The sequence below is a fragment of the Vitis riparia genome, chromosome 14 (genome assembly GCF_004353265.1).
Source record: "Vitis riparia cultivar Riparia Gloire de Montpellier isolate 1030 chromosome 14, EGFV_Vit.rip_1.0, whole genome shotgun sequence".
In the NCBI taxonomy this organism is placed as follows: Eukaryota; Viridiplantae; Streptophyta; class Magnoliopsida; order Vitales; family Vitaceae; genus Vitis; species Vitis riparia.
In genome coordinates, this window is record NC_048444.1 from 21,396,871 (window position 1) to 21,407,516 (window position 10,646).

At 34.2% G+C, this 10,646-nt stretch overlaps 2 protein-coding genes across 3 annotated transcripts; one reads left to right on the forward strand and one right to left on the reverse strand.

Moving 5' to 3' along the window:
• Positions 1-2,020: 2,020 nt before the first annotated feature.
• On the forward strand, positions 2,021-3,315 carry LOC117930924 (probable ribose-5-phosphate isomerase 3, chloroplastic). Its single transcript, XM_034851731.1, has one exon. It carries the CDS (start codon positions 2,184-2,186, stop codon positions 3,033-3,035), a length of 852 nt encoding a protein of 283 aa, XP_034707622.1. The 5' UTR covers positions 2,021-2,183; the 3' UTR covers positions 3,036-3,315.
• Positions 3,316-6,822: 3,507 nt separating this feature from the next.
• On the reverse strand, positions 6,823-8,797 carry LOC117930925 (slit homolog 2 protein-like). 2 transcript variants are annotated; one of them, XM_034851733.1, is made up of 6 exons: positions 8,618-8,797; positions 8,351-8,506; positions 8,180-8,254; positions 7,957-8,082; positions 7,798-7,866; positions 6,823-7,125 (listed from the first exon to the last, which is right to left on the reverse strand). In XM_034851733.1, the coding sequence occupies exons 1-6, from the start codon at positions 8,718-8,720 to the stop codon at positions 7,049-7,051; spliced, it is 606 nt and encodes a 201-aa protein (XP_034707624.1). In that variant the 5' UTR covers positions 8,721-8,797; the 3' UTR covers positions 6,823-7,048. The 2 variants fall into 2 exon arrangements, with proteins under 2 accessions (XP_034707624.1, XP_034707623.1); XM_034851732.1 differs by having other exon boundaries at positions 7,783-7,866; positions 8,618-8,793.
• Positions 8,798-10,646: the final 1,849 nt, after the last annotated feature.

Here is a 10,646-nt window from a genome sequence, read left to right on the forward strand (position 1 = left end):
AGAATAAATTCAATTTTGTGGAATTATGGAAGGTGTCTTTTAAATAAATACCTTTAGTATGATTTTTTTTATTTTTTTATTTTATGAAATTATAAAAAATGTATCTAAGAGACACCTTAAGTATAAATTCAAGAAATATTTAGTTAAAAGGAATAAAATAATGCTCAAAATGTGAATCTAACCATTCACATATTTTTTCCTTGAAAAGTAAGCTATTGTTTTTTACACAAATGTCACTTACCATTTCAAGTATTTACATGTAGGGTTTTAAAATAGAGTTATTTTTACAAGAAAATAACGATGGTATTTTTGTCCAAATGAAGCCAAAAAAGTTTGGAGGTCAAATTTTGAAATTTGGGTTTTCAAAAACCATTTTAATCAAATAACTTGATTTTTTTTTTTTTAACATGTATAACTAATAAAAAAAATTGTGGAAGGTGTCTCTCAAATAAACACTTTTAGAATAAATTTAATTTTATAAAATTGTGAAAGATGCCTCTTCAAAATACACTTTCAATATAAATTAAAAATTTTCATTATATGACTGATATGAAAATTATAAAATGTGTATTTTAAAAAGACATTTTTAGTATGAATTCGATTTTGTGGAACTGGGGAAGATATCTCTTTAAGAGACACATTTAGTATAAATTCAATTTCGTGAAATATGTATAATTGATTAAAAAAAACACTATAGAAAGATATCTCTTTATAAATTCAATTTTTTTTAATGTGTATTATTGATATGAAAATTGTGTTATTAAAGAGACACCTTGGTAAAAAATATCGTAAATTTGTCAATATTTTTGTAACTACCAATTTTTAAGATTTTTTTTTTCAACCCATTACGTTCAGGTCGGTTCAAATTTGAGGTGTTATTTCAAAATAAATCAACCTTTCAACTAAAAAAGAAAAGTCATTCCAATTACACACTTTTAGCGGCAAATATATATATATTTTAACATTAGTATTAAAAATAATTGTTTGAAAAAATAAATACAAAAATAATTAGACGAATATCCATATAATGGGGATACTTAAAAAAGTACATATTCAGGGGATACATTCTAAGGATGCCCACTTGTCTTATTGACTTTCAACTTTGTTTTATTCCAAGGGATAAATTAAAAGAAAAATGAATGATACCACGCGAATAAAAGATTTAGAGAATTAAATATATCCTTCATAAGATTACAAATAAATGGATTTAAAATATAAGAATATAAATAAATGGTATTAAGGTTAAAAATATTGTTAGAGTTTGATGACTCGAATTTTTTTGGATCCGACCCAAAAAGTCTATGGTACGACATTTGTGATGAAGTTAAAATTATAAAAAAAAAATTAGGGGGTAAGTGGTAGACTAGCGGATTGAGTCTTGCCCGTGCAGATGGACCTACTTTATTTAAGTGATAACCTCTCACAGCTCTTAAATCTTGTATCAATTTTTGACATTATGAATCTTCCTCTTTTCTACTCTAGTTTTTTTTTGTTTAGAATTTTTCACGAAAATCTATGTGCTTTTATTCTATTTTTTTAATGTCTATTCTCCCTTTTTTTGTAACAAATATGTATGTGATATCATTTATTATTTTTATTTTTTAATTATCAAAAAAGTATTAGTATGTTTGAGCTTATGATTTAAAAAAGGTTTTTTGTTTTAAAAAATAGAGAACTATTTTTAAAAATTCCTAATTTGTTTGATTGTTGTTATCTAAAAATAATTTTTAAAAACAAAGTGAAATGGAGAACAATTTTTAAAGGACAAGTTAGAATTATTTTCATCAATTTTATAAAATTAAATAAATAAATAAACCCGTTAATCATATTTTCTTAAACTTAAAAATTATTTTTTTTAACTTAAAAATAATTTTTAAAAACAAGTTTCAAAACATGGAAAAAGGGGCCACCACTTCCCTAGCATACCCAATGGGGATCCTTCATATTGACATGGTGGAGAAGATCTGATTGTTGGGGGTGATGACTGATGAGAGCTGTGGGTCAGCGGCTGAGGCATGTCCAAAGGTTGAATAACAGACAAACTTTATTTTCACTCCTGAAAGCTTCCAACAACCCCATCCCTCAAAAGGCAAAGCCAAAGGAGATAGAAAGATAGATCAAATCATAGTATACACAGCAGCACAACCACCTCCCATTTCACCACCGCCACCCACCACCCACCAATGGCCACCCTATCCCTCCTCTCTCCACCCAACTCCCACTCCCTCTCCTCCCTCCACCACCGTAATGCCCTTTCCCTCCGCACCTCCTCCACCCTTACCCCCCGCACCCGCCCCCTTCTCTCTATCAGAGCCTTCTCTGCACCTGCCCTCACCCAAGACGACCTCAAGAAGCTCGCCGCTGATAAGGCCGTAGACTACGTCAAAAGCGGCATGGTCCTCGGCCTCGGCACCGGCTCCACCGCCGCCTTTGTCGTCGCCAAGCTCGGCCACCTCCTCAAAACCGGCCAACTCTCTGACATCGTCGGCGTTCCCACTTCCAAGCGCACCGAAGAGCAAGCCCTCTCTCTCGGCATCCCTCTCTCCGTGCTCGACCACCACCCCAGCATTGACCTCGCCATCGACGGCGCTGACGAGGTGGACCCGGATCTCAACCTCGTCAAGGGACGCGGCGGCGCCCTCCTCCGCGAGAAAATGGTGGAGGCCGCCTCGGATAAGTTTGTTGTGGTAGTGGATGACACCAAATTGGTTAATGGCCTTGGTGGGAGCGGCTTAGCAATGCCGGTTGAAGTTGTGCAGTTTTGCTGGAAATACAATTTGGTTAGGTTGCAGGAGCTGTTTAAGGAAGAGGGGTGTGAAGCGAAGCTGAGATTGAACCCGGATGGGAAGCCCTATGTGACCGATAATTCAAATTACATAGTGGATTTGTATTTCAAGACGCCGATAAAAGATTCAATTGCGGCAGGGAAGGAGATTTCATCCTTTGAAGGGGTGGTGGAGCACGGGTTGTTTCTGGACATGGCCACTGCAGTGATTATTGCTGGGAAGGATGGAGTGACAGTGAAGACAAAGTGAGAGATCTTTTGGTGGTGGTGAGAATTGATTTGCCCCCCTACTTTGGGTTTTTTGTTTTTCGGGTTCTATATACTTGTTGTTCATTATTTCTTGGTGATTTTGAGTTTCATTTGGTGTAACTCTTAGATGGTGGGTATCTATCAGAGGGAGTTTTTGTAACTTTGCAGTTCTCAATGGTGAATTGGGCATCTTGAATTTGATAAAGTACAAGAACAGTGTAGGTGGGATTGGAGAAATGTGAAATAATCAAAATAAAATGTTTTGATTTTGATGTCCATAACCAATAGTTTGTCCTGATAATTTTTCCTTTGGTTTTGATTCTTAGATGAGTAATTTTAGATTTTTTTTTAAGAAATTGTGCGCCATCAGTGTATCTGGTTTATTGAGTAGGCTGTACTTGTGTGCTAGCATAGAAAGATAAATAAAATCAGTGGCATGTGAAATCATTGAAAATGTGTTGTTTCTATGCTCATATGGTCTTGGAATTCCGCTTTGGGGTTTTGATGGTAGGAGTTTCTCTTAACTGAGGTAGGAATTAGAATAAATTGTTCCACTCTCTGGCTTCACTAGACCTAGAATTGAGTTGTGATTGCGGCCATTATCAGTTTATCACTATAATCATTTATTTTTTCTTTCTTTTTTTGTCTTTTTTATTTCCGAGCAATGCTTTTTATTTTTTATTCAATTATGTATTTAGTTTTAAGAATCTTGTGTAATTAGTAAATGCAGTTGAGGAAAATATAACAGAATTTTCTTGTAGAAAATTTGGGTGCTTATTAACCATTTTTTTTGTCTGCACCCTGTTTTCTGTTCATGGGAACTATTAGGTGCCAATGTGGTGAGATAGTTAAAAACTCAATCTGGGTCCTTGTACTGGTAGGTTGAATATGGGAAAATCTTTAGTGGTTGCTGGTTTCTGTAGTAGCTTAGGTACCCATTTTGCCTAGATTGGTTCAGGTTTACATAAGTTTTCTTTAATATAATCCATGTACTCTATAGTACCTGAATATCCTTAGTTCATGAACACACTAGGTCACAACATTATCGAAAACAGATTTTAATTACTTGCGTATACAGTATTTTTTGGAAATGATCTTCAGAAGTCCAGTCAGTGGTTACCTTTACACACCTGTACTTGTATGGGAAACAATCCTTGAAATTGACAACTTGCATTACAGTGACTGGTGACCCATATGTGCATGGAACATGCAAGTAGGTTACTAATTTGGTCAAACAATCCCTCTTTCACCTCTTTGAGAGCCTAATGAAGGGCCTAAAGGAATGTCATAGATCAAGATGAGTAGCAGGGAAGTCCTTTATGTAGTTCTTCATTTTATTAGTATCTCATTCTTTGGTGATCATATATGTATCATCTACAAAACACAGGATATGGTTACCTCTTCCTGTAGGTTCGGTAAAGTTGAAATTTGATGGATGTTCTTTGGGTAAGCCAAAACAATTGGGTATGGGAGTCATGATAAAAGATCATTCAGGCACCATAATGAGGGCTTACCCTGAACCGGTTGGAGTTGGTTCAACTGTTGAGGCAGAGATAGTAGCTTAAATTGACGGTTTGTTGTAAGCTAAAGGTGTTTTTCCAACCCAAATGTAGAAGGAGATTTTGCAGTTGTTATCTCTTGGTTTCTCTAGGGCTAGAGGCTCATGGAATTTTGACATTGGGCTCTGCAAAATTCTAGATGTTGCTATTAAGGTGGGATTCTCCTTCTCTTAAGTTCCTTACTCAGCTAAACAAGCTTCAGACCAGATAGGTAAGCAAGAAGTAAAACAATTAGCTTCATTTTTTGGAGGCCTTTTTTCTCCCCCAAGTATACAAAGCTTTTGCAATGTAAATATATTGCTTTGTCTGCTTATAGTTTGTGCATATAATTGTAGTTTTTGTGGAGCAGTACAGGTTTCTACTTTTTGATTAACAATTGCACATCTTCAAAGAATTGTTCATCTTTCTTTATTTTTACCATTCAATCAAATGAATATATTTTGTTTTTGAGAATTAAAAAGAAAAAACTCTCTCTCACACACACAGAAGGAACTTTTGGAGTTCAAATTGAAAGAAGTCTATCTTAAATCTTTGTATGATTTTCATTTGGTCTATGGACTCTCTAGGAAGCTTATCCTTTATAGAGTTCATTAGTATGCTGAGGACTTCTTAGAGCCCTTTATATTTTTTCTTTGTAATTGTTACTTTATGCTTCTTCCTTTTTGCATGTTGCTTGTGTACTTCCTGAGTACTAGGAGCCCCTTTGTAGGCATTTTCTGACATACTTTCAGATTTCTTATTTAAAAATCTACTGACTTTTGGTTATCAAAGCAATTTGGGATGAAAAACTTGAAAGGGGCTTGTGCTATTCTGGGAATTCACTAGCTTAGGAATAGATGTTTAGAAAATTGGAGCATCTTTTATTTTCTATATTGAAGTTCTTAAGTAGTGGCAAATTAGCAATAATGAATGAGTGACATGACTCAAATGGACACATTCAAGAATGACGATCCATCATGATCTAGCAGCTGTAAGTTTCATTTATATTACTTAATTCAAAAGGCCTGTGACATGTTTCTGGTTTGAGTGTTAAGGAAATACTGATTAACCATGGTCCTAATCTCTGGATTTTTTATGCAGTAGTGGTTCGACATCTCATATATTCTATATAGTGCATATGACTTTAGACAACTTAGCATTGTAAGAAAACACTGCAATAACCATGGTCCTGATACACCAGATCCAGCTATGAAAGCGATGGCATGTTGGGAAGACCTATAAACATGCATATGAGCTGCTGGTTTAGCTGTTTTAAGTAATGTGATTGAGCTCTGTTAAAGAACATGATATACATTATGAACCCAAATCGTACAAGCATAAGTTTTTAGGAAAATTGGTAGTTTAGCATGTTATCAAAGCCTCGTTTGGGAGGTCATGTGCTTGAGCATCACCGCATATTTATTTCTCCAATTTATTAAGCCCAAAAGAGGCTGATTGTGGTTGTTAGTTACAGATGTGAACCTTAGGATCATCAACTTGGACTAAAAAACCATGGCAATTGATGCCAATTGGTTGTTTTGGGATAATTGATGCAATGCTTAGAGCTCAACCCCCCTACCTCTTGAAAAGTATATTTTGTAATTGTATATTTCCACAGCTATCTCTGCTTAGGCTTGCCTTCTGTTTTATTGAACCCCTAGTTGAATCACCACCCAAGGACACAAGCATAATCATATCCACATTGGAGGGCTGATCAAAGTATGGCATGACAATGTCTGGATATTTTATTAAAACAAGGAACTACTACTGTGTTTGTGCCCCTATTTGGTTGAAATATATGGCCTTGCATTAATTCTCATTGGCATTTATGCAATTCTCCTTAAAGAATAAGCAGCATCATTGAATGCTTTTATATTTGAGATTTCTGGAATTTTATTGAAGTAATGCCACTAGCAAAGAGATCATCAGTTAGTGAATTTCTACAGTGGCCTGGCATGGATGGAGTTCCTAAGAAATAGATCTAGAACCTAATTCCTTTTAGTTGGGGATTGGAATATATTGGGATGGAATTGTTAGTTGGACGGTATCACAGTAGACTTCTTTACCAGCATTTGCCTTGCCTGTTCTTAGGACAAATCTTGTTTAATGGCTTGAACTTTTGGGGAGGGATATAGCATCCTTTAGAGGAACACGCTATTTAGCTGCCAAAAGATTTACAGTTGGTTAATCATACGAGACATATGTTGATCATAGGTAGACTGCAAACGAGTAGAGAGTGACACTGTTACATCTACTAAACAACAAAACAACAGACTCATGATATTTATTCAATAGTGGTCCTATGCATCACCTATGACTGTCTATAATATTTTTACAAACTGGATTCTACACAAGAATCAGATGGAATCAAAAGAGCAATAAACCAAACACATGAATCAGACAATATAATGAAATCGCATATGACATAACTAAATTCCAGTGTCCTAGGATTTGGGTCCAATTAATAATCCTAGTCCTACTTCCACAGAAGTAAACCCATGGAGATCAGCACTAGAGCCATCCAATGAGCCTTGCCTTGTAGAAACGAGCTACCTGGAAGAACAAGAGCAAAAGGGAAGAACATCAGATTTGCTTGAAGCTTAAGTCATTTATCTGAAAGTAATTTGACTTTTCAATGCCTCAATCAGTACTCATACCAGTCTTCCCAAAACAAATAAGAAATAATACTAATACTAATAGTAGGTGAAATGTGTATTTGGCAGCTTTAGAAAAAGGAGAACACAGGCCTTGAGTCAACTGCGTAGAGATTTAAACTTTGAATACAAATTCATTAATTAGTCCTTTTTCTTCAAGCAATACCAGCCACTTGGCTTTAGGTATGGAGTCTTGTGTTAGTTTCCAAAAGGGTAATGGGTTGTACCTATCTAAACCATTTATTTAGAAAACTAGTTGTCAAAATAGATGAGGACACATTGAATTCAGTGTCCATCTACGTGGGCATATGCAGTCTTATTTTCACTAGAATTTAGAGCACACAACTGAAGTCTTTGCTTAGAATATATAGGATTGATCTCTATTCTGATTAGGGTTTAGAAGACAGGACTAATTATCTCCAAGTCTTATGATGTCTATATATGGCACTTTGGTCTTATGATTAGGGTCACTTTGTTTATGATACACCCCATAGGTTTTGGTAGAAAGAACACGGAGAGAGAAGATATGAAGTGTTATTTGCATGGCTAATCTCACCTCCACTCCCATCACCTGAATTTGACGAGGACGTCGAATTCGAAACCTTGATCCCCAGCTTCTCACAGTCGCTTCCAAGTGCACCTTAAACATCAGAAGCCCAAAAGTCAGATTGTCATACTTCAAACTTCTAATTGATTACCTTACGAATTTTAAGGATTAATATTTTCTTACATTCACTGTAGCAGGGATAGACTGAGATATTAAGAAGATTCTGGTAACCAGAATTGCATTCACATTTGTAACCATATGCTGATGACCTTGTGCATTTACCTTCTCCACAATACATCCAATAGCAAGCTACAAAAATCACAGAACCAAATAAACGATATGTTAGAAGGAATTCTAGCTGGTGCTTCCGTTATTTTGAAGATGATGGTAGTGTAACAGTGATTACGATCAAAGGCCGATTCATTATGTGGAATGGCTGGAGCAGGAGACGGGGCTGTCATGCAGGAGTAGTCCAGTGTGCCTGAAAAGACAAGGCAAATAGATAAGAGACGATCATGGTCAGCAGTGCTGCCCAGGGGACTGAATTCCATTTGAAAGCTGAGGCAGAAGTGCTTACAGTTTGGAATGACACAAGGGAGATACTTCAGACCATCTTCATTATCACCACGGGTTCGCTTCCAACCAGAATCACACTCACAGATGAAGTTGAATTTATACTCAAGACTGGCTTTGCATGTTCCTTTCCCGCATTCCACTTCATCACATAGATTGTCTGCACACACAAAACACACTTATATTACACATACATGCATAAACAGATATGTCAGAACTCTCTCTCTCTCTCTCTCTCAATTTATATATCTATATAGTTGATTGCAAGTACCTAAAAAGGGGGAGAGAGCTGGAGACCAGTCATCTCCCATGGCACTCAAAGGTAGCAGAAGCAGAAGCAAAGCCATAGAAGCCATGAGGTTAGTGGAAGCCATGGGAGAAAGAAAAGGAGGGAGAGCAGAGGTGAAGGAGATGGTGTTGTATTGAATTGCTTGCCATCTATAAGAATGTGGGATTTAAGTTTTCTCAGTGGAAGCTTCTACTATATCATCTAATTCTCTACATGGCTGGTCAATTGGCCCACCACTCTATGATTTTTTTTTTCTTGTCCATTAATTCACTGAACCCTGCTCACTTGTCAATGCTATATTATTTTATGTGGGTTGAATTGATCGATCATGGATTTTCTGTATTTTCTTTTGGGTTTAGTTTTGAAAGAAGTGGCCTGCAAATGACTGAGAAGCATGGAGGCTAAGTCCACCTTTCGCATTTCCCAGGTTTTAATCTAGATAAGTTTACTCTTTTCATCTAGATTTTTGGGTACTTGAGTGGTGAAAAAAGTCAACAAAATCCATGTCATCAGAAGCTTCTTATATATATATATATATATATAGATATATAAATTTTTAAAATTTAAGGGAATAAAATTTTTTAGTATCTCAATTTAAATAAAAATAATTAAAAGTCATTATCCTTTGAACAACCTGTTTGGCCATGTTTTTTAAATCTTGTTTTTAAAAGCTATTTTTTATTTTTTAACTTAAAAACATGTTTAAGAAAATATGATTAAATGAATCATTATTTTTATTTTGTTTGTAAAAACCGGCGAAAACAATTTTTTTTTTTTAAAAAAAAATTATTTTATATTTCACTTTATTTTAAAAAAATGTTTCTCGAGAACTACAGATAAACAATATTAAAAAATTTGAAAAACAAAAAATTAATTTTAAATTACACGAGCAAATAGACTCTAAGACTCAAGAAAGTTATAGCATTTTTAGAAATCCAAAGGGGCATGTCTAATAAATTTGATCAATTTATATTTATTTTCTATTGTAAAGCATAGAAAAAAAAGGTGTCCTAATAAGCATTTATACTAAATTTGACCAATCAATTAATTTTTTTTTAAAAGTAAATACTCTTACTTAGTGTAATAAAAGGGAGGAAAATGAAGAATTTTTTAAACTCAATAGAAGTTTTTAATATATTTTAAGTAATTTAATATAAAAAATTAAAATATATATAAAAAATAGTATAAAAGTCAATACAATATCATTTGAATGCCTTTTCTTTTCTTTTCTTTTCAAAAAAAATTAATGCATAATATTGTTTCTTATTTAATTATACAAAAATTATCTCATTAAAATTATAATCAAAGAATAATTAATCATATTTTAAACATATACAAATTTTAACAATAAGACCCACATAATCCTACAAACCCACAAACCAAGTATGAGACATTCAATATGAAAACTCTCCTTGATATGAGAAATTCCTCCCATGAAAATGATGGAGAGAGAGAGCAAATGCCTCAAAATCTTCGGTGCTCAACATCATACAAACTTGACCCAACAATTTTCTAGAAAAAGTTGCAGATAAGATGAATGGCATTCTAAGAAAAATTAAGTGCATGATGGCCCAACTTCACCTCTCCTGACCAAAACGAAATATGAGGAGTTATAAAGATTGATGTTGACTCACATGGAAGCTTCTATTTTGACATTATACTAGTAACTTGTCCAAAATTCTTTCATTTTTTTTTTTTTGGGATTAACCCCTTTTTTTGGGGAGATTTTATTTTAAGACAATCTTGTTAAGAGTTTGTTTGTTGACTATGAGTTGTTGTTTGAGTTCCTTTGTACATTATATCTTATTTATTTCATATATTTTTTTATAATAAATCTTGAAAGTAGTACAAGATAATCCCTAAAACTCAAACATTCGATTAAATTGATTAATTCAAACATGATCTGAATAATAATCGGGTAAATAATATGATTATAACTTGATTGATCTATTTATTTAAAATTTAAATTTAAATGAGGTAAAATAGTTAAATTCAATCAAATTCGTATTAT